Genomic DNA, 25,219 nt, shown 5'->3' on the forward strand with positions numbered 1-25,219 from the left:
GCTTCAATTTAATTGTTTCTTAGAGAATTAGTATTAAATTACGGGTGATATAATCATTTTACTCAATAATTTATTATAACTTAGACAAATTTAGTAATTTTTTTAAGGGACGTGAAATTTTAAATGTGACAAGTATTATGGATCAGGTAGTAATATTTTAGAAATAAAACTAAAAGATCTTTAATAAAATAAAAATAATATTACAAAACAAAGCATGGTAAACCAAAAAATAAAATCATTTTAACCTTTTTAAAGTAATTTCATGTGATTTTGATACAATTTTACTCAAATTTCAGTTTTAAGTACGTGTTAATTCGATTTATGATTCTCTTCAACAAAAAAAAAAAAAAAATCGATCTATGATTTTGATTCATAGAATCGTAAAACCGTACGAATAAATTCATGATTTTGACAACTAAGTTTTGGAACACGTGATTTCATTTCAAATAAAACAAAAAAATAATAATAAAAAAAAAAAGACGAGAAGAAAAGTAGCTAGCATTAGTGCTAGAATCGGTCTGCCAGTTTCAGTTTTAAACCTGATTGAAATTGCTAGTTCAAGAACTCGGTTTGATTCTTATATGTTTATTGTTGAGATTGAAATTGGAAGTTCTAGCCCGTTTCATATAAAAAGCAAAGAATAAAGGTTGAACCGTATCAAAACTTCGTTGAAACTAATTCGTTAGACTAAAATCACCGGTTCAAATCAATGCTGCTGTTAACTAGTGAGCAGTGAGATCGGTTTATTATTAAAAGAAAGAAATAAAGAAAGGAAAAAAAAAAAAAAGAGGGTTGTGTTAGTATACCAGCAATAAAATTACGAGAACAATTAAGCAGCGGAAAAATTAAAATTGGGACACACAGAAATTTACGTGGTTCACCCTCAACTATTTAGGGCTACGTCCATGGGAACAACTCCGAATATTTTTCTTTCACTATTAAAAATAGTAGGCTTATAAAGAGAGTAATACAAAATAGTGGCACTCACAAGTGTTTCCTAAAAACACTTTAATAATCTTCACTATTTTCTAAACCCTTAGTTTTAAGAATCCTTCTTAAAACTGAACTCTCTAATTTTTCTCTCGCGTTTTGTTGGTACATCTAAACTGAAAAACATCCTTTCCTATTTATAGGAGAAGGAATGAGAGAGTCATGTGTTTGTTACACACGGCTCTGCATTAATTTCGTAGTTGGTTGCCGACTTTTGAATGGTTGACAACCAACCTTTTGCTTTTTCAAACAGTACGTTTTTTTTTTCTCTTTAATTTTTTTTTTCAAACTGTATAGGTCACACTTTAGTGGGCACACCACCACCAACACGTTGCACTATTATTAGACTTAAAATATATGTATACCAAGTTACTTGTTGCTTCCTAAATTCATTTTTAACCCTGTGGCTCTCTTGAATTCCTTTATAAAAAAATTTGTTTAACTGTGAGGTGAAATTCAGAGGGTAAAGTGTAAAAAAAGAAAAAAAAAAAGAGAAATTCCGAGGCCACAAGATCATATAAAAAATTCAGATATTATAGTATCTTTTTTTTTTTGTAAAAGTCCAGGAATTAAATCATATATCAGTCAGTTATTTATTGAAATTTACAACAATTTACGAAGTACCAAATATTTCCAAGTTTGCGCGTTTTGATTAAAATTCAAATTTTACAACATGAATTATGAAATTGCATATGGTTCACAGAAACATATCACTGAACCTTAGCTTGGCTTTTTTTCTGTGTCTAATTGCAAAGATCATTTGTTAAATGAATTAACCAGCTGCTTATAAACCAGGGGGTTTGAACAGTGGAAGAAAATTGAATATCCCTTCCACATCGACCGGAACATTAAGAGCACGGTTGAGAAGCTCCGGTGTAGTTGTCTTCCCTTTCCAAGTGTTAAACCATGGTCCTCCTCCTACTTCGACTGCTGCCATATCACTTGTAACATCTAAAATCATCTGTAGATAACAGAGTTGGAAGTGTTAGAACAATCATGCCATTCAGTGAAAAGTGAAACTAAAAGGGTGTTTTCGTTTCTAGAGATGAGAAAAAAATTAAGTGGAGCTCTGCAAATTTAAAACAATACATCCCATCACAACTGAACTCATAAAATGGAAGAAAGCGATTGAAGCCCAAGCGTGCAAGCACAACAAACTTTGAGAAGATACAGAATTTCAATGAAATTGCACCCATTTATAATTTGCATCAGATGGATTTAAAACTTTAAAAACTAAAAGGAAAAGGAAGGAAACACCTACTGATATGGCAGCACTTCTAAAGCATGAATTAGAAGAATGAGGATTCTTCATTCCCAATTTTTTTTTTTTTTTCACTATATTTAGATATAAAGTTTTAGAAAATTTAAGGATAAGAGATTCAAATTTCCAGATAATAAAACAAATAGTACCAGTAAGCAATCATAGCCATAAAATAATAGCATAACACCAATGAAACATTGGTTTCAATCATCCTTTTAGCAAATTCAGGCACAAAGAGAAGTAAGGTAAGGTATAATTCTTTGGTCAACTGTTCAAAAACAAATCTGCAGGATCATAGGATGTATTAAAATGCCCATAAAATTTTTTAAGGGACTAACTTCTGCCATGAGTTGGATGGTGAATATAGAAAGGGATTTATTTTTAGTCAAGCTCATAGCACATGTGCAACAAAAATGGTAAGACAAACTTGCCAACTAAGTTGTTGCATAACAATGAATCTTGAAGCCTTTGGTTTTCTTTTATGATAGCTAGTCTGGTTGATGGCACAGTTCAATCATTACTGAATTGCACGGCATGTATTAAAACTAGTAAATGCAGTGCACTGACTTGATGAGAATATATAAATGCAAAATAAAAATGCACCTTGCCCTTAGTGCCATCATATCTTCGTTCCCATATCTGCAATTTCAGATCACCAAAACAAGTATCTTTGCAAGCTGGGGCAAAGCCAGATTCTGTCGTTGGAGCACGCAAAGTTGTTCCCGGATCCTTTGTTGTTGCCTTCAACTCAACCTAGCCAAAAAGAACAAGTTGCAGGCACATGAAAAAAAAAAAAAAAAAATCATAAGTTGTTTGAGATCAACATTTATCATTTTTAGCCTTGAATTTCAGTTTATGTTATTTTTTATTTTGTATTTCAATTTTCAATTCCTTTTTAAATTTCTGAATTTTTATCTTTTGAAAATGTGAAAATAGCTCCTATTTTGTTTGAAATTATATTGAATTTAATTAATCCAAAAATAAAGATATTGTAGAAATCAACTTGTATCATTTTCTTTTCTTGAATTTCAGCTTTTGCTTCATTTTTTTAAAATATTTTGTTCCAATTTTCAGTTTTTCTTATTCAATTTTTAACTTTTAAAAATGTGAAAATAAGTTTTTATTTTGTTTGACTAAAGCATTGTCTTAATTTGACTCAAAATTCAAGATCGGACCTAATTGAATAAAACTGAAATAATTGGGAACCAATTTGGAGTTAAAAATTCTTCCCAAAATCTTTTCGGGTACAATTAATCTCAAACTTGCAATCTCAGGTAAAATAGTAAGAAATTTAAAAATAGCATGCAATTATAACAAGTCACAAAGTTTGGGGCAAATAAGTCTATTAGGACAATTCACTGTGAAAAGTTGGTTTCATAATGTGAGCCTGTCCCACTGGCATGGAACAAGGCAGAATTTCAGGGAGATTCTTTCTTACCAAATGGCTTTTGTTCTCAGCAGTTATAAACCAGTAACCCCATGGAGAAATTTCCCAATTTAAAACACCGTTCCATGGCACAAATTCATAGAAAATTCCCTCATAATGCACTCCAATCTGCATCATTAGACATCATAATGGATGCATCAGCGATCATAAAAGAACAGTTCCAACTTGTTAACAGTGAGCACATTTCATGCTTTCAAAAAGCTTAAAATATCTCAAGATATTCAAAAATAAGGGACACCGGGCAGCTTGCAAGACCTCATGGATAATGGTTGGACAAAGGTGCTCTACTAATGATAGATCACATATACACATACACAAACACCCATATACACGTTGCCCTTTTTTTCAATAAAGGGGGAAGAAATTAGTTTTTTACAAGAAACATATTTACAAAATGAAGATAAGTGGAGAGAAAAGAGTATAGGTTTTGCCATAGAAAAATACCAATGCAGCACTTTCAAAGTTCTCAGTTAGTCCTGGCAATTGCCGCAGCCCACCAGCTGCAGTCAAAGCAACTTCTCCAATTGCCCCTTCAAAGACATTACACTGAACCTGCAGTGTAACATCAACGACCGAATATGCAGGCAATTAACATTTTTTTCATCCACTTATGAAAAGACAATTGCAATTCACAAACTATTAGCAGTATATTATTCCGCTAATGATAAAACAACCATGTCCTGTCAAGAACCCACAAATGTGCAGATGTCTTCAAACGGAAAAGATTTTACTAAAGGACAATACATTCAAAATCAAGGCATCTGAATGAGAAAAGCAGGTTCAATAACCATAGGCAGAGTTGATGAGTCTCCTTCAACTGTTCTCTCTACTGGACTGAGAGAGCTATGCTGAAAATTGAACTAGGCAGTGAAAAGGTAACGCATTGCCACAACCACCCACCATATCTGCATGTTGAGGTATTGACTTGGGGCATTTTGTTCTTAAATTAAATTGGATCATTCGCCACTGTGATGCAAAAAGCATGGGTGAACTCTAGGACATTATCCATTCACTTAGAGTGCAATAAATAAGGATGAACTCCAAGTGCAAAAATGAGATGCCAATTAATAAGCTGGCCATTTGCCAACATTGAAGAAGGAACCAAACATTTACCCAAAACCATTTCCTTGGGAAGCCTGCACCCCAGTTCTTTTCTGAGTAAGAAGGTGCATCTTTGAACTCAAACCTTTCACCATCCCACTCTATCCAGCCTGCAATCCAATCAAAAACTAAGACATTAAACGTGCAGCCAGAATATACCCTACCAAACTAATAACAACAACAATAACAAAAACAAGAATTATATTTTCTCTTAAAATCTACTTATACTGCTATCACACGAACTTATTCCTTGATAGCCTCAAAAGCAAGACAATCATGAGTGGTTGGAATTCAGATTTATAATTGCTGATAAGTGATAAGGAGGAGATAAGCTAATGCCTGTTGAAAGTCCTCCTGCCATGCATATTTGCCAATGGGGTTCAAAAACAGGAAAAGCAGCAAGCCAGCCTGCAGTAGACTTTTGTTTGGATCCCACATCACCCCATCCATAAACAGGGCGAGTACTGTACTCCCAACGTGCTGTTTTCACAGTTTGCACATAATCTGACCTGCAATTAGAAGCTATGTTAAAGAAAAATGGTCAAGTTAGCTTGAAACATCTTAAGATATTAAAAAAAAACAGTTTTCATTTATTCAATTGCTGAACAAGGATATATTTAAGCTGCAGCCACTTTAGTTTATATAAATTGGTTTTCCACACTAAATAAAGTCAATTAGTGGAAAAATACAGCGTTTGAAGGTTTATTCCATAATCTTTAAGGAGGCATTGGAACATAGAATGGAATTGTTTGCAATTATATTGGCAGAGGGACAATTCAAAGGACATGGTTCAAGAGACTATAGCTGTATCCGTGATTTATCATTTTCCATTATACCCGTCAATGGACATAATAAGTGTCCATAAAAAAAAATAAAAAAATAAAAAAATAAAAAAAAAACCGAATTGCAACTCCGAGAAAACATTTTATTGTATCATATAAAATATGATACAACACAATTAATGCAGTATAGTAAATTTCAAAATTCAATCTTGCACCTAGGGCTACAGCTATCTAATGTAAGAACCTGCCATCATCGCGAATGAAACCTTGATGCCAAAGTGGGGTGACTTGGAAACCTTCTGAAACTCTTCTGCTAAAGTCCTGCACAAACCAGTGCATAAAACCAAATCATGGGTTATAACTCGGATTCTCTTCACTAATATTGTGTTAATCATATAATGTATATATACCTGAGGAGGAACTTCCTTAGTTGGAGGCTGCATGCCTTTCTCAGCTACAAAAGTATTCCCCAATACCAGTTCATGCCTATCTATCCATTAAGAAATTAGTAATCAGAAACTGAACAGAGAACTTCATCGATTCAAATCAACAGACTATGATTGGAAATAAAATAGACATAAAAAAAAACACGAGAGGGTTGCAATGTTTGTGAGGGCAGACTCAAACATAATATATCTGATACGAAACAGAAGTTGAAAAACACTAGTATACTCACTTCCCCAGAAATTTTGAGATTCTTCAACGTGTTGACATATATACTTGTCATAAGCCCCAAGAATTTGAGCCCCGACTCCAGTTGACCTAGGTCCATGTTGTGCAACTTCAAAAGGCGTCAACTTTTTCCGGAATGCCGGATTCTCCAAAGAATACATAAAACAAAAGCTCTGCTTCCGCTCAGGAATAGAAACCTTGAAATACCAACCCTCAAAGAATTGCCTTGTCGTTCCATCAAAATGATACCTAATTCAACTCTAAACACCTGTCAGTATCTAACCAAGACAACAAAATAGTTCTCAATTTAAAAATAAAGGTTCAGAGTTTACCCGCTATGAGGAGTACGAAGCTCGCGGTTAGGCGGCGTAGGTGCATAAACGGGACTTACAGAGCTTAAGAACTCAGTTTCAGGGTTAGTTACCGAATTGGAAACAAAAATTCTAGAGTTCGAAGATCGAAAACCTGAATTCAGTGAGTGGAAAAGACTATTAGAAGGTCTTTGCTTTGACGATTGGAAGAGTTTAAAGGAGGAATTAGATTTTATAGCCGAAAATCCCCAATTTGGAGAGAATTGGTGATGGTGGGGGAGTGAGTACTGCAAGTTCACTTCCATTGCTGGATATGGAGAAAATTTTTGAAGTTTATGTGAAAAGAAGAATGTGTATTTTGTAGAAGAAGGCGAGACGGTAGTGAAACGGGCGGAGGAGGGCGTTGCTAAGCAACAAGTGGCTGAAAGGTGGCGGCAAACTGCGAAAGGAGACAGACAAGACGATGAGTTAATGTCGTCTCGAAAAGGAAATAATCGCAACGGAAACCATATATATTAGTTTTTGTTTTTTTTTTTTTTTGGTGTTAGCTATTTATAGTGAATTTAATTCAGTTTGTACTGCCTCGAGATACTTTAAGTTAAAGTTATATTACAACTATGATTTCATGGTGTTATATTACATAAAATGGCAAAAACAATGATAAATATACAAATACATAGGTGGGTTATATATATATTTTATTATTTTTTCTCAGTCCAACAATTATTTTTTTTAATTACAAAAGTTGTATTACATATTTATTTTAAAGTAGGCGTTATAATTCTTTTCAAAAAAAAAAAGTAGGCGTTATAATTATTTATGTATTGTTATGTGGGTGTTTAATGTAAACATTCAAGCATTCACAGCATAAGAATTTGACATTTTAATATTAATATTTATTGTTAATCACTTATAAAAATGTTAAAGGTTTTAAATTCAAGTCAGACACATTTTCACTAAATATGTCAGCATAATATTCTTTGAACATATTTAGCATTCTAATGAATGAAAAAAATTAATATTAAAAAAAAAAAAAAGACTATTCTTATGTGGGACAGTGGTGTCGTGACTCCGCGGATCAAAATACTATATATGAACCGGGATGCAGGTGATTAGAACCCTTTGACCGAGCCCATCTTTTACCCGATTATCGAAATCAGATTATCAGCGGCCTCTCTATTCTGTGTCGCATCTCAGCTAGCTTCACCAGGTGAGCTTCTAATTCCGTCATCAAAATATTCAAATCCATGATAACAATCGTGCAAATATTGATCATTACTTTGTTCTTCATTCGATCTGTCAATAAATATTGCTACTTGATCTGTTTGGATGCCGAGAAAAATAAGAAGGTAAAACTTTGAGAAATTTTTGAATCATTTAAATTATTAGGTTTTGCGAATTTTCCTTCTTTCCCATTATCAATTAGGGTTTCTCTTGATGAAGAGCTTTTATATTGCAGTTCTAAATGAATTTGAGCATATTCATTTTTTGAGATTGGGTGTTAACAATTTTGAAGTTTTTTTTAACCCTTTTTTTGTGTTTTTTTTTTTTAATTGTGAATTTATAATTGCTTGCTCAGTTTGAGATATGAATACGTTTAGTTGTGAATTTATGATCTTTGTGTCTGACATGGTAACTTAATCCTGTGATCGTGCAGTTATTGTTTCATAATCGGATTCATAGGCTTTTGAACTATATTGGGATACAAGGAAAGACTAGCATGCAGGTTCTCATTTCTTATTCAGTCTTTTAATTATTCATATATTTGTGTATGTGTGTTATACTGTTATGTAATATTGCAAATCACTCTTGCTTAGCTATTTGAGAAAGTTGAGCCATTACTTGTAACCTTTGCTGTGTGTCTTGTGCCGTTTGCAGGCATCAAGGGCAAGGCTTTTCAAGGAATACAAAGAGGTGCAGCGAGAGAAAGCAGCAGATCCTGATATTCAATTAGTTTGCGATGATTCTAACATCTTCAAGTGGACTGCTCTTATCAAGGTAGCCTTAGTTCTTATGGAATTTTAGAAGTAATTGAATCATTTAAAAAATGGAATGATTTGTCTTGTTTTGTGCACAGGGACCAACAGAGACACCTTATGAGGGTGGAGTTTTCCAACTTGCCTTCTCTGTTCCGGAGCAGTATCCTTTGCAACCTCCTCAAGTGCGGTTCTTGACAAAAATATTTCATCCCAATGTGCATTTTAAGGTATATGATAGATCTCTTTGTCTTTGAATTTGTTTGGATGGAGATTCAAATTGCTTTTGGAGTGTTCTTTTGTTGTCTTGGAGCTTTTATGATTAGAACACGTGAAATTTACATTACAGATAAATTTTAATAATTTATAGGAGGCATTTGCTGTATAATGCTTTTCTAAACAACAGCTCAAATACCACACCAAACAGAACCTCTGTCTATCTATCTTCCTCTTTGCATGAGCGTTTGGAAGTTTCGGTTGATGATCATTAAGCATTTGAATGACTTTATCTGATTTAGAGAACCATATGGAATTGTATCAAACCTTTAACAATTACAATTAAAAATGCGTTTGGCGCAGGTTCTGTTCTGGGTACCCTATTACTCTTCGTTTGTTCTGTCATACATTATGAGATGGTGTTGCATTTTCTTTGCAGAATATTGTAATGATCAGACGAGTGGCTGAGCATTGACTAATTTGTTATTAATTTCTGGCAGACAGGAGAGATATGTCTTGATATCTTGAAGAATGCATGGAGCCCAGCATGGACGCTTCAGTCTGTTTGCAGGGCTATAATTGCGTTGATGGCCCACCCTGAACCTGATAGCCCTTTAAACTGTGATTCAGGTAAGCCGATGGTTTCTGTTTCAATATTTAGGATTTCTTAGAGAGATGATAAGGATTTCAAAATAAATTTCTTATTGTTAGCATATAAAGCCGTGAGGGTTGATAAATATATTCTTAGATTATTCACCGACTGTTCTTGTACAGGCAACCTTCTGCGTTCTGGTGATATCAGAGGTTATCAATCCATGGCAAGAATGTATACTAGACTCGCAGCCTCACCAAAGAAAGGGTGAATTTGTGCAGCTATCAATATTCAACCGTCACCATACATGCGATAAATGCCAGAGTAATTTTTCTAAGCTGTTGAAGATGAAACTTATTGTTGTATGTTCAAACCCTTCAAACTTGACTACGAAAATCATTTCAACAACCTTGTTGGGCGGTATCTCTCTCTCTCTCTCTCTCTCTCTCTCTCGGGTAAAAGTCCTTGGAAAATATTGCAACATAAAACAGATTGATACAATTGATAACATTATTGCTTGAGGAACTTGTCAAACCAATCGCTTGCTTCGTTTACCATTGTTGGAGTCACTTGATGCCAAATTCCAGATTCTGAAACTACCTGCAAGTTATAGAAGCAAAATATCATAAGAGGCGAACAAAATCAATACAAATTTTAGCCACAAAAGAACAGATTATTGCATACTTCAAACTTGTCCAGACTATTGGCTTCCTCATAAGCTTTGCATGCTCTAGATTTGGGAATTTCCAGACCTGCAATCGGGCAACGCTGATCTTTTGCACCTATAATTTCCAAATCCAAACAATTATTTCAGTCATTGATGAACAGTCAGAATCAGTATTGAGATTTGAATGCTTTCACAAGTAGATTATGATCTGTTACTTTAAAGGAAAGAAATTTACCGTTAAGAATCAGCAGAGGACGGGGAGCAATGGCTGGAATTGTGTATGGTGAATCAAATTTAGACGCGATACCTGGAGCAATCCTATCCCAAACCTGTTAAGGGATGTAAAGCTTTAAAAAATAGCCGATTTCGACAAAAAGAAAACCTCAACAGTAGGGAGTTTTGGATCTTTGGGAAGAAAATGTGGCAATGACATAAAAATTATGCGCGTTTTTTCAAAATGGATTTGTATGCCTAAAGAAACTGCACTGGCCTTCTCCACCACTTCTTTATCAATCTCAGTCTTGCCTAAATCTTTTTGTGCTTCTGCAGCAAGGAAAAACAAGAAAAGTCAATTAATGAGCGGAACAAAAGCTTGCAATACTTCAGTCCTAAGTACAAAACTAACAGGACATACTAATAAAAATATTATCTTTAACCAATTAATTTTCTTATTAATAGTTTTAGGAATCTACTTTGTAATAAAATATGTAGTTCCCATGTACTAATACAGTAATACCTTCAAATACAGGCCTTATACTGTTAACCCGAGCTTGCCACCTGTTATTGTCTATGGCCCAACGAAACCCCTAAATTTGCATTGCATACGATTCAGCTAGTTAGTGAGAAGATATTTGGCAACTCTTCTCTTATTTATCACTCAACTGCACTAACCTGCACACCGATTATAGGGACAACCACTGCGTATCTGGTGTCAGCAGCAGCAGCAAACCATGCATGCATTCCTGTATTTCATAATTGTAACTATGGAACGGAACTTGCAGACTTTAAATTGTTCATCTTCGTCAATTTCAATTCACTAACCTCCTAGTGATTCGCCCGTAATTCCTATCCTCTTAGGGTCAATATCTTCCCTTTGTGTAAGATAATCTGCCAGTTTTATCAAGTCCCATACCTGCAATTGTCGATTCGTCTCTTCAAATCACCAGCTTATGAAATAAAATAATCTCAATTATTTAAATATATAGATTTTAAAACCTTAAGTTAGGCTCAACTGGTTGGAAAATTAAACTACAAGAAACCATCAATTCTCATTTGCTAATAGTGAAAATAACAGTTAGATCAGATTAACTGAATGAAACAGACAAGGTAGAGAATAGATTAGGAAGTTACAGTGTCAAATATGAACGGCATTGTGTCTCCGATTCTCCATGATGATACAAGAGCCTGCATAGATTATTAATGTATGCGTATTAGAGGAGTATAATATAAAGTCAATCTTAGAGTAGTATATGAAACCATTAGACAAAAACAATAAATCTGGATCAGATCAGACTAATTAAAACCAATACAGACACCATATCTTACATCTTGATAAGTGGTTTTAGTCTTGGCACGTTCACCATGATAGCGAGAGTCGATTGCAATGGCTACATATCCCCGCGAAGCATAGGCCTGTATATATATATATATATATATATATAGATACAAGAAGAAGAAGGAGGAGGAGGAGGAATTAATGGAGAATGAATACAATACAATAAAAAGTGGGAAGTGGGGGTACCTCAAGCAAAGGCCTCAACCACTCTTTGCATGTATTTGTTCTGTGCAGGAAAACAATAGCAGGCCTTCTTTCGTTGCTTTCTTTCAAACTTAGAATTAGCATAGGGACACGCCCTTGCTCTCCTGCCTATTTTTATTTTAATTTTAGTCAATAAACCAAAGCACAATTATTAATTATATCAATTAGTAAATCAGAAAACTCAAACATTAATTAAGAAACTAAAAAGTAAAAAAAAAAAAAAAAGAAATTAATTAATTAACCTCAGTAATCAAATAAAGATTCTCCTCTTTCAGTAAACCTTTGAAATTCTCTATCTCTTTCTTGGGACAAGACTCCATTGCCTGCCAAAACACAAAATTAATTAGAATTTCTGAAGTCTTTGTATTTCTAATGTATTAATTTCACACATTGCGCACATTAACATGCCTAAATTTAATTATGACACCTAAGAATTAAAAAAAAAAAAAAATCAGTTTTAAACAACATGCCATACAAAAATTAAAAAAAAAAAAAATTCGCAGGTAATATTTTAACCTTACGTGCCACCCTTATCATCTTTCGATCATCAAAATACCATAGGATTTTTATTGTTATACACAAATAGAAAATAAACATTTTTCTAATTTCCTTTAGGAAAAAAAAAAAAAACATTTTTCTAATGGAAATTAATTAAGATTTAAAACCGAATTAACCTCACACTTCTCTGTTGACTGCGTATCGTCCTGATACAACAAGTCCACCACCGGTTTTCCAATTTCCACCGATAGCGGAACTGGAAAATCGAAAGAACAAAATCTGTAATCAGCAAAATAATAATAAAAAGAAAAAATTAAAACGAAAATAGTGAATTTTGTAGAGATAGTGATTTCGCCTTGAGCAGATCGACGGCTACGAAGGACTTGGATGAAATCTGATCGGATTTTGTTTGCATCTATAATTTCTACTTCCATTTCGACGATGTGAGTGGTAGAAACAGCAGCAGTGATCCACAGACTCAGTGGCTGCTCTGCTGCTTTTTATTTTTTTCAGTGCCAATATGGGGTGGGACCCACAGTTATGCATGCATGCATGCATGCAGTGCAAGTGCTGCCTCTGCCGGCCTCCCTCCCTCCTTTCCTCTCTGCCAAAACTCAAAAGAACAATACATCTGGCAAAACAAGACCGTATGTGCACCGAGTCATACCGTATGGAAATAATTTTATTGATACTCAGTTTATTTTCATTGACTACTGACTGTTTTATAATATTTGTCACGTTTGAAATTTTATATTTTTTAAAAAAGTTATTAAATTTATTTACATTATAATGAATTATTGAATAATTTGACTATATTCCTCTTAATTTAATATTAATTTTCTAAAAAAATTATTAGATTGAAGTAATAATTATTGGTCATATACATAAAATAAACATAAAAAAAAAAACTTTGTTACATCTCGAAATTACAAATGTAACGAATATTTTAAAATAAATTATTTTTTAAAATATAATAAGTATCATAGAAGGGTGATAGCAATATGCGCATTTCCATCATAATTGAATAAGCAAAAGGTTTACCTACCTATACCAACTATAGGAACCCACCTATAAGTCAATTTAGTTCAAACAATTATATAGGCTGAGCCGCTGAGGTTAAAAAAAAGAGAAAATGAACTGAATCGTAAACGGAACTAATTTGCCTAAACTCAATTGATGTATCCACTCGTGAATCAAACCAGTGAAAAATAATTTTTAGCTGAAACAAGAAATATTTTGATCTAATAAAAATTTGATAAAATAGAAACAATATTTGAAAAAATATTATTTTTATTGATTTAATTTAGATCCAAAAATCGGGTTTATGTTGTGTGCATGTCCTGGTACTCCTGCTGATCACTTATCACTAACAGGCAATATTCTACCTACTGGTTATATCAGAGCGCTTATCAATCCATGGGAAGAATGAGTCGCCATAGAAAAGGTTGGGTGTTTGTAGGGAATTTGAACAACATTTTGTGATGCCGTCATCCAATGGAGACAATAAATTGCACCGATCAATATTATTTAAAAGGAAAAATAAGTGTCTGTATAATTACATACGATAATTAACTTAACGATTACCTTGAGCACAGGAATTTAACCCGTTGTTACATCAATTCGACAAATTAAGGAAGAGCTCATAGACAATACAGTAACTTAATTTAGTGGCATCATTGCTTGACAACTACTTGAGCATACACTGAATATATTTTTACATCCTTGGACAAGTGAGAAGAGCTCCTTGGTTTTTAGAATACAAGACTTCACAGAAAAATATTAGCATAAAACAGACGATTAGTGACCCGCAACATTACTTGAGGAACTTGTCGAACCAGTCACTGGCTTCTTTCACCATGAATGGAGTCATTTGGTGTCCAATTCCAGGTTGTGCAACTAGCTGCATGTTATGGAAGCAGTATGAGAGACACACAAAATGAAAAGAAATTACCGTTTTGGGAAATCAGAATATTAGATAAGATACATTTAACCGAAAAAAAACCATGGACTCGATCCAAAAGCAGTGTTTATGCACGAGCTGCAATATCTATTAGGTGGAAAAATGGGCAGTAGGGAGAAGGGGTAAGAAAATTCAAAAGTGAATGTGCTTGTAAGGACTAATTGCTCCTTTTTTCTATTTATTGAGAAAAGAGGACTAGTTAAACTCCAGGAGTTCATCTAACTCATGGTGCTTTCTGTCTGTGAACTCCCACTGATATGTACAAATTTCAAACCCACAAAGAAAAGGTACATCTTAGAGACGACCAAAGCTGGTAATCCATATGTATAATCTGTAAAAAAGTACTTTCAAGAGAAGACACAAGTTCATACCTTAAACTTGTCTAAACTATGGGCCTCTCCATAAGCCTTGTCTGCTCTTAATTTTGGAATTTCTAAACCCGCAAGTGGGCAACGGGGATCTTCTGCACCTGCAATTTCCAAATCCAAAACAAATATTTCAATTCTAAATGAACATTCGAAATCAGTACGTTTAAGATCAATCCTAGGATGTTTCATCAGGATGTGAATAGACTGGTAAGATTGCATAGACTAAACAAACTATGCTGAAAATCAATGAAAAACTTGACCTATCAATCAACATAGATAAAAAGAGGAATGTTTCATGTCAATTATTTATCATGCATGATTAAATCTTCAACAGAAATTAAGCATCACATGGGACAAATCATGATCCATGGTTAGAGTTTGTTTTGTCTGATCAGATGAATTCAGAAACAACTTTCAATACTTTCATATGTCAGGTCTGTACTTGAACCTTGTTACTTAACAGGGATTTGGCTTAATTAGAGTGTGCAATTTGGTTCTTGGATAGAAGGAAAGAATTTTACCATTAAGAATCAGCAGAGGGCGTGGAGCAATGGCTGGAATTGTATATGGCGAATCAAAGCTAGAGGCCAGACCTGGAGCAATCCTATCCCAGACCTGCCAAGGAATACAAAGATTTAAGAAATGAATCCATTTTGAAAAAGAGATCCCACTGTATAGGCTATAGGAAATTTGGGGCTTAACAAAGAACATGTGCCAATCGTACAGTATATGGATTACTTGCTTCAATGTGTAAGATCTAAAGTTCAACTGCTAACTTGCTTAATATGGTGACTAGCGTCTCTTGATGAAAAGACAAGCAGAAAAGAGCATGGAGTAAAAGAGTTTTAAATCCTGAAATTCATCATAGCTTACTGAAAATTACATAAAAATTATGCAGTCATTCCAACATGGATTCCTATGGCTAGAGTGGAATTGTACTGACCTTCTCCACCACTTCTTTGTCAATTGCACTCTTACCTAAATCTATCCGTGCTTCTGCAACCAAAAATCAGCCGGTCAGAGCAACAAAAGCTGCAGGGACTCTTGTCAGAGTGCAAGCATGGCAAAATAGTTCAGCGCTAAATGTTATCAACAAGTAAGATGTGAAATAAGATACAACACATATTACAAAACTCTATGCCTTAATAAGAATAATATATTTAACCAATTTTCTTACAGATTGACAGTATAACTATATATTGAGTTTTCATACAACAATTCAATCAAAAAAGCCAAAAACTATAAATATTTGAAGGCTTGGCCAGTTTCATACTAAACATTGCTTGAAATACAACAAACCGGGGAAAAAAGAATGCCATGAATCAAATATATGACAAAAAGAGTAAATTGCAATCAGTTGTTTTTCAGGAATCTTAATCAGATGCTGTTTTTATTATATCTAATTTACACGTGTTATACCTTCAAATACAGGCTTTACACTGTCAACCCGAGCTTGCCACTTGTCATTTTCTATAGCCCAACGGAATCCCTGCAGTTACATTACATACATTTGCAGCTAGGTATTCGCAAACTCTTCACTAATTTTTATCATTTTACTAGACATACCTGCACTCCAATTATAGGGGCAACCACTGAATATCTGGTGTCCACAGCAGCAGCAAACCATGCATGCATTCCTGCATTACATAATGATACAAAAATTGTTATTTTGGAAATGTATAACCTGAATTATTCATCTTCATTTTCAATTGGCCAACCTCCCAGCGATTCGCCTGTGATTCCTATCTTCTTAGGATCTATATCTTTCCTCTGTGTAAGATAGTCTGCCAGTTTAATCAAGTCCCAAACCTGCAAAGGTCGCACATTTAAGTCAACACCTTGAGAAATAAAGTAATCCAATAATTAAAACCCAATTATTTCATAGATTTTTGACCTAAAGACTTCAAAACCTTAAGTTTTAGTTCTTTATAGCCTCAGCTGATTGGAAGACTAAACTGCAGGAATCCAACTGATTTACCAGTTTACAAATTACAAACCAACCAATAAGCTCCTGAACTAAAAGTATGTAACTGTTCAGGTTAACTAAGTGAAACATACAAAAGAACAGGTGGGGAAATTACCGTGTCAAATATGAATGGCATCTTATCACCTTTTTTCCATGATGATACAAGAGCCTGCATTTTGAATTGTATAACCAGGTTAGTTGAATGGAACAGAACACGTCAAAATCACTTTTGTCAAAAATCACCACTTGAACAAAATTTTAGTTATTGATGCTGACCGCGTGTATGCTTAAACATCAACTGCTCATTAGAAAACAATAAATGTTGCAGAAAACAATAAATGTGGATAGCATCAAAGTGAAGTGATTACTGCATTATCTCTTACTTACATCTCGATAAGTGGTTTTATTCTTGGCACGTTCACCATGGTAGCGAGAGTCAATTGCAACCGCTACATATCCCCTCGAAGCATAGGCCTTAAACAAGCAAAACAGAAGCAAAAGTGGTATTGCCATAAAAATCCCAGGCTTATGTCAAGAAAAAAACGAAGGGAAGAGTAGTTACCTCAAGCAAAGGCCTTGTCCACTCCTTGCACTTATTAGTGCTATGCAGGAAAACAACAGCAGGCCTTTTTTCTTTGCTTTCTTTCAAACTCAGAATCAACACAGGCAAACGCCCTTGTTCCCCTGCCTAATTATATTAATCAAAACACTAACTGTCTTTCGTTTCCAAATCTCCAATCAATAGCACACCAACAAACAAAATTTAATTTAATTAACCTCAGTAGTCAAATAAAGATTCTCCTCTTTGACCAAATCCTTACAATTCTTAATATCTTTCTTTGGACAAGATTCCATCGCCTACAAAACACAAAAGCAAAGGATTGCAATCTCTAAAAATACTAAAATCCTTCAAAATTACTCTTCAAGTCGAAGACGGACGGATTTAACCTCACTCTTGTCCGTCGGCAGCGTATTATCCAGATACAACGGATTCATCACCGGTTCTCCGTTTTGCACTGATAACGGAACTGGAAATCAAATCACATAATATCAAATCAGCCAAAAAAAACTAATTAAAAACAATGAAATTATACGGATTCTGATCTCACCTTCACCGGATCTTCTGCTACGGAGGACTTGGAGGAACTCAGATCGAATCTTCTGAACATCGATACTTTCTTTTTCCATTTCACCGGCAGTAGAAGTAGTAGGAGGAGGAGGAGGAGTATTATATTCAGTGACTGCTTTTGTTAATGCTGGATTTCCGTATTTATAAGAAACGAGTTTTGGCGGGTGAGCTATGCAGATGGAGAGAGGACTGCTGTCGAGTGTGAAAGGTCGGATAAGAGAAAAGTGGGTCCGTTGGGAATGGGGTAGTAAGAAGATTTGAGCTTGTACTTTCACCGATGCAAGTCTCGAAATTAGCATCCTCTTCAGTCCGCCAGCTTCGTGTGGCTTTGCTGATGCTGAAACAGAGGAAGCATCACTATCCAAGAAGTCAACAAAAAAATTAAAAACTCTTTATTAAGTTTTAAAATTAAAACACTTTAAAGTATAATTCTCAAACAAAAAAACTGTTTAATCCTTGTATAAACTCATTGTTTTTAAATAATTTATTTTCATTAATATATAAACACGAGTGCCATGTAAAAATAAATATTTTATAAATAATTAATCTGATTTTTTTTTTATTTCATTCAATAATAAAATAATTTTTTATGGATTTAACTCTAATTGCATACTAATTGTACAAAATAAAAAATGAACTAATTTCTATTTAGTATTTAGGGTTGATCTAATTCACAAGCACTTTCACTTGTAAACTATATAATTATGTTATTAGTTTAGCCACTAAAACTATAAATATATCAGTATCTCAAAATTTCTTATAACTTTGACTTACACTTTTTATTTTAACAATAAAAATGGTTAAATATAATTATAGAGAATTATTAATATAATTTTAAAAATATAAATCTCAACTTGTGAATTCCAACAAATTGAAGGATTATACGGTAATTAATCCATTTAAGTATTTAACAAACTGTGTTCAAAATAAGATAAAACTTATAAATAGTTATTCATTTTGAGAACTTAAGATTAATACATCTATACATGCCACTCAAAAGGAATTAAACCTTTTGTTTCAACTAGCTGATGCTTTTGAGAATATATTCTATTCTTCTTATTTGTTTATAATTTCCATCTTCTTTACCAAAAAAGTACATGTTACTACTGGTTCTCATTTATTTAAATAAATAAATAAATATAAAAATAAATATGCTAGCTAATTCACTGGGAATTGTATTAAAAAAATTAAGCATTTTTGCAGGAATTTTAGAGTTAGAAAATCATAAATTATTATTAATTAAAACTATAAAAGCATGCATACCATGCCAATTTGAATCCCTTCCTCTAATACTAAAGAAAAACTATATATATACATATATATTTGCCCTATAAAATATTTTGCCTTTTTGCTAAAGAAATCTTTTGTACTACAAAATATTTGGAAATCAGATTATTCACCCATTAAACCAGTTGATTCACCCAAAGCAAAACTATTCATTTCATACAATGGTTTGGTACCAATTGATAGTAGCATATAGAGAAACTTCCATTGAAAGATGCTTGCTTGTTGGTTTTGCATAACCAAAGGTAGGAAGCTTCCACAAGACGACAATTAAATTTCAAATGACCAAAAACATTTTTTTTCTAGAAAAAAAAAAAGAAAAGAAAAAAAAAAGCTGAAAAGGTAAGAAGTTACTTCAGGAAGATTTCCCCTTCATTCAAAAGCTGAAAAAGAAAATAATGGGTTAAACTTGAATAAATAGATCTGCTCTATCTAGTTAAACAAAATATTTTCAAATATTTACAGGAAATAATTACAAGTAAATGAATTATCTCTACACTCACTATGCTTATACTACCAGATAAATAAAATAAAACGGTCTAAAAGAATTATTATTAGTCTATAATCAATAACTAATTCCTCGAGAAGCACATTTCAAGTTCTTACCGCATCAAGAACAGCTGGAGACTGGGAGATTGTTACTTCATTGTACAGGCACATGATGCTGCTATATTTGAATGTTTTTTCCTCAGTGTTTAGCTCTTATTCTCTGCATTAAATTTTCCATTTTCAACAGGTGCTGCGGACTTTTTAGGCTGAATAACATTAGAAGCTGAAGTTGCTATAACAGCAGATTTTACAACAGCATTATTATAAGCCTTCTCATGACTTCCCGATTCAGTCGCTGAATTTATGATCTCTTCCTCTGCTGGTTCTTGTTGATCCATCATTTTACTCATGGCCGATGGAGAATACATTGTTTCTGCAATGTAAATGAGATTTTTTCTTGTTATGTAAGTTGACAATATCAGCATCTCAGATTAGAGAACCCATCAATACTCACATAGTAAGTTATAAATGCCCACTGTTACAGAAAACTTCCTTTACCATGTTTAGCTTTCAATTTCTTTATTAAATTTCATCTCGATTGTATCTCACATTTTCAGGATCAAGCATTCGGAGCTTCAGCAATACGAAAGTGAAGAAATAAATGAGATTTCAGGATTCTCTCCCTCACTCCCCAAGTAAAGGATCACCATTTCTATAAACCTCACAAACTGGTCTGATGTGCCATTTGTTTGATAGTGTCATATGTAGAGAGTAAGAATCACTGGAGAGCCACCAAGTAACCAGGGAAGTCTATTTAATTGCAGAATCAATCTAGGAAGCCTATTGCGGAAATGTTCATTTAACTATCCAAAAATGTCAATAAATTTGATGAAGCAGCAAAACCTTTTGCAAGGTGGAATTTTAGTAGTCAGGAAAACCCATATTGGTCTTACTCTCACAGTAGTTGAAATTTAAACCTAAATAATTTTAAACCAAGAACTAACCTTTTGCGCTTCCACGAAAGATGAGCATATTCAGAAAATCTCGAAACCTGCTCAAGATGAGCTTTTCTTGCTCTGCATAAACCTCTGAACACTCATGCCCACTAGATGATAGCTGGGTTTTGTTTCCACAGAGTCTTCCGACCCCAGTTGGTGGCCCAACTTCCATAAACATCATCTCTTGTTCATGACACATCAAATCAATTTCCGGTGATGCTGGCCTTCCGTCTTCCACAACACATCCGTCAGTCCCAGAATCAGTACTTCTATCTGTCGTTGCTTTGTTCCTGTTCAAATCATCATCAGGCAAAGTTTTATGGGCATCATGCCCATTCAGACTATCTTTCCTCCCTTCTATGGACAAAGCAGTAGTAGCTTCAACACTGTGAGTTTTTTCTTTATCCATTTTTCCTGACATTGTTGAGTTAAAGATTTAGAAAGAATATAAAATGTTAATGAATAAAAGAATATATATTATTTAAAGCCCTCTATATTAACTCATTCATATAGGCAGTACACAGCCTAAAGCCTCACAAGACAGATATTCACATTAGTAAATTTTCTAACCTATCAAAAATTATTTACCTTTTCTACAAGAGCAGAAAAAAGAAACTTGATAGAAAATTTTGAGGCAAGGCAGTGGTGGTAATAATGCATAAGAGAGATTTTTATGGATATCCAGACAGGAGGAGGTAATAATGCATAGTAGAGATTTTTCTCTGGACAAAAGGAAGCAACTCCCAAATATTTCCTGATAAAAATAAAAAAGAACTGAATCTCCATTTAAATTTATTATAAACTTTAGTGTACATCTCATAATAAGTAATGAGACTTGAAAGCAAGATTAAATGATAAAGATCTAATCCACATTCATGCTTGGTCTGTTCTCAGCATAATAAGGATAGAATATGTTCCCAAAATATCTGACAAAAACTACAGAATAATCTGGTAACAGTTTACATTGAAATTTTCCGAAAGCTATCTTATGCATTTCTTCCAATTTTCGATCAAAAGTTAGAAAAAGATTGATGCAGTACTTACATCCATTGCAGTCACGTAATTTATAATAAATTCAAACAGAAAAATTTCTAAGAAATGATTGCACACATTTTTTCTATATATTTATCCAAACCTTCAAGTGCCTTTCTAGCCTTTTCTGAGAGTACAAGGAAGAATGTGCACATCTGCGCCACATCCTGTGGTTGAATTTTGTCTGTCAAAGGAGATCTTCATTTGCATAGATGAATTATAATCAGTACTTAGTAAAAAATAAAAAAAAATAAAAAAAAAAAAGGAAAAGGAAAAAAATAGGAGGAGAATGACACAGAAAACTGCTAACTTGTAAGTCAATCTTGAAGATCCGAATACAGTTGCACTAGCAGCACAAGGAATAGGGGCAGATGAGGGAGAAAAAGAAGATGCAGAATTCCTCAGATGATTTTCCTGAATGAAAGTAGAAAATGAGAAAAAGAAAAGTGAAAAAAAAAATAAAAAATAATTTGCAGTTTTAACAAGATAAAATATAGGGCTAAAAGGCAAATGAGGGAATAATAACATAAACATGTACATCTAATCTTAAAAAGGAATTAAAAATTAAAAATTTTCTATCCTTTTCAAACGTCAGTCAGAGACTCACAGCATTAATGACATCTAAAGTACTGCATAAACCACAGTTTTGATAAATCCTAAAGTACAGAACAAGGATCCTTTGACTATTAAATATTGAGAAATTTAATAAAATTTCTGGTGCCTGTAGATGGAAGGTTCAATCTGATACTAACTAAATAAAAAAAAAAAAAAAAAACTGAATAAGAAATGCATTTTCATTGATATTAACAAGTATATGCTCATAACTCATAAGGATCAACTAGATTTTCATATCCATCACACCTGTTGGAATTTTGCAGATTTATCTTTAGTTACACTGCCTAAGATTTCCTCATTTTTTCTCTTCTTGGATGCCAAAGGGGTCTCATAGCCAGATGATCCAATGGCCCCACTAACGGCCGCATTTGCTGCTTGTTGCATGCAGGTTATGCCATTATGATTGCCGTGAAAGAGAGCCCTTCTTTCTTCACTTCCTTCAAAATTCTTGCAATCCATGCATTTACAATTTTCGGAGCACAAAATATTGGCCTGGAAGCACTCACAGTACTTCTTGAGGCACCCTGATTTCTTGCAGTGACATCCTTTATTGTGCTTCCCAACTATTTGAGCTTCACTTGCATCTTCCTGGATTTATTTTATGACATTTTAAATGCATGCAAGTAAGAATGTGAGAGGAGGAAGAAAGTTTAAACTTCAAAAATGAGTGTTGTTAAGTTCATTTGAGCAAGGAACTAAATTTATCCCCTTCTTTTCATAGCTTATTATGCAGTGACACAGAGTTGCTTTACCCATGGCCTTCCTTCAGAGAGAAAATTAGTCAAAAAAAAAAAAGAAAAGAAATGCAGAAAGAGACATATGCATCACTTAATGGTCCATGTATTCACACTAATATCTAATTAAAAAGAACAGAGAGTATGGATCAATATTCCTTATGGCAAGTCATTGATTAAAGATGGGACACATGCCATATCCCAAAATCAGCAAGAAAAAACTTACTTCGAGGAGCCCATATATATAATGAATTTTCTTTCATATGCTTCAAATGAAATAATGCTTACTTAAGTTACTTATTGAAGCCAAATAAAAGAGACTATTCACTATTTGATAAAATAATAAGCTAAGGACATTATCAAACGTTAAGCATTACCAATTCAATCTCAAATGAGACAAGCACATACCCTTGGATTGTATCCATGTGGGCTGCTTGCAATCTTAGGTCTAAAAGCATTTGGGTTGCGTTCTAAGGTAGCTCCAACGGCCTCTTGCCTAGCAGCCTCATTTTCCACATTGTTATAACAATTTATGCAATTGCAACCGTTACAATGAATCCCAGCAGCAAAGCACTCGCAATACCTAAAAATTGAAAACTTCCTTCTTAAAATAGTGAAAACATAAAAAAAAAACGTGATACATTATGGTCAAAGAAGAATTCAAGCATAGAACAGAAGAATTCTATAAATTTATTGCACAATGAATTATTTGTTTTCAAAGAGATTTTGAGTATATGTGAATGCTTATTTTGTAATGGTTCATAAAAAGGCTAACCATAGGGAAGAGAGGACAAAATTACATGTAAATTTAAACTACGGAAGGAGAAGCAGTAAAAGGATGCACAGTAAAAGGATGAACGGTAAAGCAACCGTCCCTTTATAAAGCATTTTAGCATAACTAACTCCTTGAGGAAACATATTGGCAGAAAAAAGAGAGATCATTTCTAGTATGTCTAAATTGCAATACCTAAAAAGCATAACATTGCTGAATGTTCTAATGTAAACTAGAGCAGTTAAAAAGTTCTTCATGAGTAAGTACACTTTCTCTCTTGACAAGGAGTAGGATCAATCAAATGCAAACAAATTTACAAGAATCACATCTGGGGTGGCAACAGTTAACAGTTTCAAAGCTAAAAAGAAAAAAACGAGAAGAAAATGACAATGAATCAAACTTCTGCGCTGAAATGCATGTGAAGGAGATGAAGACTTACAACTTCAAGCATCTCGAATTTTTGCAATTACATTGCTTTGCTTTCTTAGGAGTACCTTCTTTTGCTTCAACATTATTTCTTGGCCGTGCTCCAGGAGACTCTTGCTTCCTGGAAAAAAGCTTCATAAATTGATATTGCATTCAAAGATTGCTAAATTTATTAAACATTCGTCTAAGCTACACAATCTCATAACATACGACATGAGTTGTCGAGAAATTATTTTTTATATTTTTTTATTTTTAAACAGACCACTGTTCTCTAAATCAAATTCGAATTAGACTCTATGGTTAAATCTTTCATCACAATAGTAATAAATAAATAAAAACAAACTTACGGCGCAGGCATTGTCGACAGAGGAATTTTCTGCACGAGATGAGGTATCCGACGCACCGCCGGTGTTTGATGTGGCCGGGCTTGCAATTGCGGCATTACCGGTGGCTGTTTCGGTGGCGTTTGTAGCTGTAAATGCAATATAGGCTGCGGCTGTGACTGTAATTGAGATTGCACCGGGTTTGATGGCGGCTGCTGTGCATGTGGCTGTAACTTCAAATGTGGCTGCGACTGCGATGGCGGTGGTGGCTGCTGCATTTTTGAATGCTCCGTTAAGATCACATTAGCTGATGCTCTACAAATCGCTGTAAAATCCAACTGCCGCGCCAATTTCTTTGGCGCAAAATCGGAAATCGCTTCACTTTGTTCCATTAATTCTTAAAACAATAAATGACACAAAAATACAGAAGAAAAAAAAACGCAAATCTCAGAATTTTCAACAAACCGAAAAGAAAACACCTCAAATGCGAAGAAAACCGAAACCAAGACAAAAAGATAGAACAGAAACTCAGCAATGGAGGAGTTCTTGAAAGATTAGGGAGCTCAGCTGAGGTTTTTTTTTTTTTTTTTTCCTTTGATAATTAATATGGTCTATCTCTCCCTCGTCAGTTTTTGAAATTTTAATCTTAGTATTGCTGGAGGGCAAGTTGAGGGTTGTGATTAATCCGACGGTTGAACTTAAAAGTGTTTAATGGACGGGTCAGATTGAGTAAAAATGTTTGATTCGTCAAGGGCCATTGGATTACGGAGAGAGACTTTTGGGCGTTTTAGGTATTTTCGCTGGAAAGCGACGGGAGGGCAATTTGGCGCTAATGGAAGTCTTGAAAGCGA

At 34.0% G+C, this 25,219-nt stretch overlaps 5 protein-coding genes and 1 long non-coding RNA gene across 9 annotated transcripts; 2 read left to right on the plus strand and 4 right to left on the minus strand.

Annotated features, from left to right (window-relative positions):
• Positions 1-1,559: 1,559 nt before the first annotated feature.
• VTE1 (tocopherol cyclase, chloroplast / vitamin E deficient 1 (VTE1) / sucrose export defective 1 (SXD1)) lies at positions 1,560-7,073 on the minus strand. 2 transcript variants are annotated; one of them, XM_012222026.3, is made up of 10 exons: positions 6,586-7,071; positions 6,258-6,502; positions 5,992-6,071; positions 5,826-5,902; positions 5,139-5,308; positions 4,812-4,909; positions 4,143-4,250; positions 3,690-3,806; positions 2,855-3,004; positions 1,560-1,951 (listed from the first exon to the last, which is right to left on the minus strand). In XM_012222026.3, the coding sequence occupies exons 1-10, from the start codon at positions 6,867-6,869 to the stop codon at positions 1,775-1,777; spliced, it is 1,506 nt and encodes a 501-aa protein (XP_012077416.1). In that variant the 5' UTR covers positions 6,870-7,071; the 3' UTR covers positions 1,560-1,774. The 2 variants fall into 2 exon arrangements, with proteins under 2 accessions (XP_012077416.1, XP_020536393.1); XM_020680734.2 differs by lacking the exon at positions 4,143-4,250 and having other exon boundaries at positions 6,586-7,073.
• A 555-nt stretch (positions 7,074-7,628) lies between these two features.
• On the plus strand, positions 7,629-9,886 carry PEX4 (peroxin4). Of its 2 annotated transcripts, none has more exons than XM_012222029.4 (6): positions 7,629-7,774; positions 8,222-8,290; positions 8,443-8,562; positions 8,642-8,770; positions 9,257-9,386; positions 9,531-9,886. In XM_012222029.4, exons 2-6 carry the CDS (start codon positions 8,285-8,287, stop codon positions 9,617-9,619), a joined length of 474 nt encoding a protein of 157 aa, XP_012077419.1. In that variant the 5' UTR covers positions 7,629-7,774; positions 8,222-8,284; the 3' UTR covers positions 9,620-9,886. The 2 variants fall into 2 exon arrangements, with proteins under 2 accessions (XP_012077419.1, XP_012077418.1); XM_012222028.4 differs by lacking the exon at positions 7,629-7,774 and adding an exon at positions 7,780-7,913.
• On the minus strand, positions 9,657-12,794 carry LOC105638245 (alpha/beta-Hydrolases superfamily protein). Of its 2 annotated transcripts, none has more exons than XM_012222027.4 (13): positions 12,628-12,794; positions 12,449-12,528; positions 12,017-12,097; positions 11,757-11,882; positions 11,561-11,647; positions 11,366-11,419; positions 11,057-11,147; positions 10,907-10,977; positions 10,752-10,821; positions 10,506-10,558; positions 10,251-10,344; positions 10,033-10,130; positions 9,657-9,948 (listed from the first exon to the last, which is right to left on the minus strand). In XM_012222027.4, the coding sequence occupies exons 1-13, from the start codon at positions 12,704-12,706 to the stop codon at positions 9,859-9,861; spliced, it is 1,074 nt and encodes a 357-aa protein (XP_012077417.1). In that variant the 5' UTR covers positions 12,707-12,794; the 3' UTR covers positions 9,657-9,858. The 2 variants fall into 2 exon arrangements, with proteins under 2 accessions (XP_012077417.1, XP_020536394.1); XM_020680735.3 differs by having other exon boundaries at positions 12,454-12,528; positions 12,628-12,792.
• A 973-nt stretch (positions 12,795-13,767) lies between these two features.
• On the minus strand, positions 13,768-18,069 carry LOC105638247 (uncharacterized). The gene is made up of 13 exons (XM_012222030.4): positions 17,676-18,069; positions 17,515-17,594; positions 17,344-17,424; positions 17,129-17,254; positions 16,954-17,040; positions 16,682-16,735; positions 16,319-16,409; positions 16,167-16,237; positions 16,020-16,089; positions 15,544-15,596; positions 15,122-15,215; positions 14,604-14,701; positions 13,768-14,172 (listed from the first exon to the last, which is right to left on the minus strand). The coding sequence occupies exons 1-13, from the start codon at positions 17,992-17,994 to the stop codon at positions 14,086-14,088; spliced, it is 1,311 nt and encodes a 436-aa protein (XP_012077420.1). The 5' UTR covers positions 17,995-18,069; the 3' UTR covers positions 13,768-14,085.
• Positions 18,070-19,363: 1,294 nt separating this feature from the next.
• Positions 19,364-24,992, minus strand: LOC105638248 (protein tesmin/TSO1-like CXC 7). The gene is made up of 8 exons (XM_012222032.4): positions 24,393-24,992; positions 24,059-24,166; positions 23,256-23,430; positions 22,360-22,701; positions 21,809-21,912; positions 21,602-21,696; positions 20,473-20,880; positions 19,364-19,901 (listed from the first exon to the last, which is right to left on the minus strand). The coding sequence occupies exons 1-8, from the start codon at positions 24,758-24,760 to the stop codon at positions 19,675-19,677; spliced, it is 1,827 nt and encodes a 608-aa protein (XP_012077422.1). The 5' UTR covers positions 24,761-24,992; the 3' UTR covers positions 19,364-19,674.
• Positions 19,847-22,831, plus strand: LOC119370633 (uncharacterized). Its single transcript, XR_005178193.2, has 3 exons — positions 19,847-19,985; positions 20,086-20,854; positions 22,502-22,831. It is a non-coding gene; the product is annotated as an uncharacterized LOC119370633 (long non-coding RNA).
• Positions 24,993-25,219: the final 227 nt, after the last annotated feature.

This window comes from Jatropha curcas, chromosome 8 (genome assembly GCF_041381405.1).
Source record: "Jatropha curcas cultivar XTBG-Jc1 chromosome 8, XTBG_Jcur_1.0, whole genome shotgun sequence".
NCBI lineage: Eukaryota > Viridiplantae > Streptophyta > Magnoliopsida > Malpighiales > Euphorbiaceae > Jatropha > Jatropha curcas.

What these genes read in the sequence shown, in the direction of transcription:
- VTE1 (XM_012222026.3), bottom strand. Translation starts at nt 6,869, where the DNA reads ATGGAAGTGAACTTGCAGTACTCACTCCCCCACCATCACCAATTCTCT. An exon ending in CTAAGGAAGTTCCTCCTCAG is followed by an intron (nt 5,903 to 5,991) that starts GTATATATACAT and finishes TGGTTTGTGCAG; the next exon opens with GACTTTAGCAGAAGAGTTTC. An exon ending in ATGATGGCACTAAGGGCAAG is followed by an intron (nt 1,952 to 2,854) that starts GTGCATTTTTAT and finishes TGTTATCTACAG; the next exon opens with ATGATTTTAGATGTTACAAG.
- PEX4 (XM_012222028.4), top strand. Translation starts at nt 7,812, where the DNA reads ATGATAACAATCGTGCAAATATTGATCATTACTTTGTTCTTCATTCGA. An exon ending in ATGCCGAGAAAAATAAGAAG is followed by an intron (nt 7,914 to 8,221) that starts GTAAAACTTTGA and finishes GTGATCGTGCAG; the next exon opens with TTATTGTTTCATAATCGGAT. An exon ending in AAGGAAAGACTAGCATGCAG is followed by an intron (nt 8,291 to 8,442) that starts GTTCTCATTTCT and finishes TGCCGTTTGCAG; the next exon opens with GCATCAAGGGCAAGGCTTTT.
- LOC105638245 (XM_012222027.4), bottom strand. Translation starts at nt 12,706, where the DNA reads ATGGAAGTAGAAATTATAGATGCAAACAAAATCCGATCAGATTTCATC. An exon ending in ATCTTTATTTGATTACTGAG is followed by an intron (nt 11,883 to 12,016) that starts GTTAATTAATTA and finishes AAATAAAAATAG; the next exon opens with GCAGGAGAGCAAGGGCGTGT. An exon ending in TATAAGGCCTGTATTTGAAG is followed by an intron (nt 10,559 to 10,751) that starts GTATTACTGTAT and finishes TCCTTGCTGCAG; the next exon opens with AAGCACAAAAAGATTTAGGC.
- LOC105638247 (XM_012222030.4), bottom strand. Translation starts at nt 17,994, where the DNA reads ATGCTAATTTCGAGACTTGCATCGGTGAAAGTACAAGCTCAAATCTTC. An exon ending in CACAGGCGAATCGCTGGGAG is followed by an intron (nt 16,238 to 16,318) that starts GTTGGCCAATTG and finishes TATGTAATGCAG; the next exon opens with GAATGCATGCATGGTTTGCT. An exon ending in ACAAAGAAGTGGTGGAGAAG is followed by an intron (nt 15,216 to 15,543) that starts GTCAGTACAATT and finishes ATTCCTTGGCAG; the next exon opens with GTCTGGGATAGGATTGCTCC.
- LOC105638248 (XM_012222032.4), bottom strand. Translation starts at nt 24,760, where the DNA reads ATGGAACAAAGTGAAGCGATTTCCGATTTTGCGCCAAAGAAATTGGCG. An exon ending in CTGTCGACAATGCCTGCGCC is followed by an intron (nt 24,167 to 24,392) that starts GTAAGTTTGTTT and finishes GCTTTTTTCCAG; the next exon opens with GAAGCAAGAGTCTCCTGGAG. An exon ending in AATTCGAGATGCTTGAAGTT is followed by an intron (nt 23,431 to 24,058) that starts GTAAGTCTTCAT and finishes TTCAATTTTTAG; the next exon opens with GTATTGCGAGTGCTTTGCTG.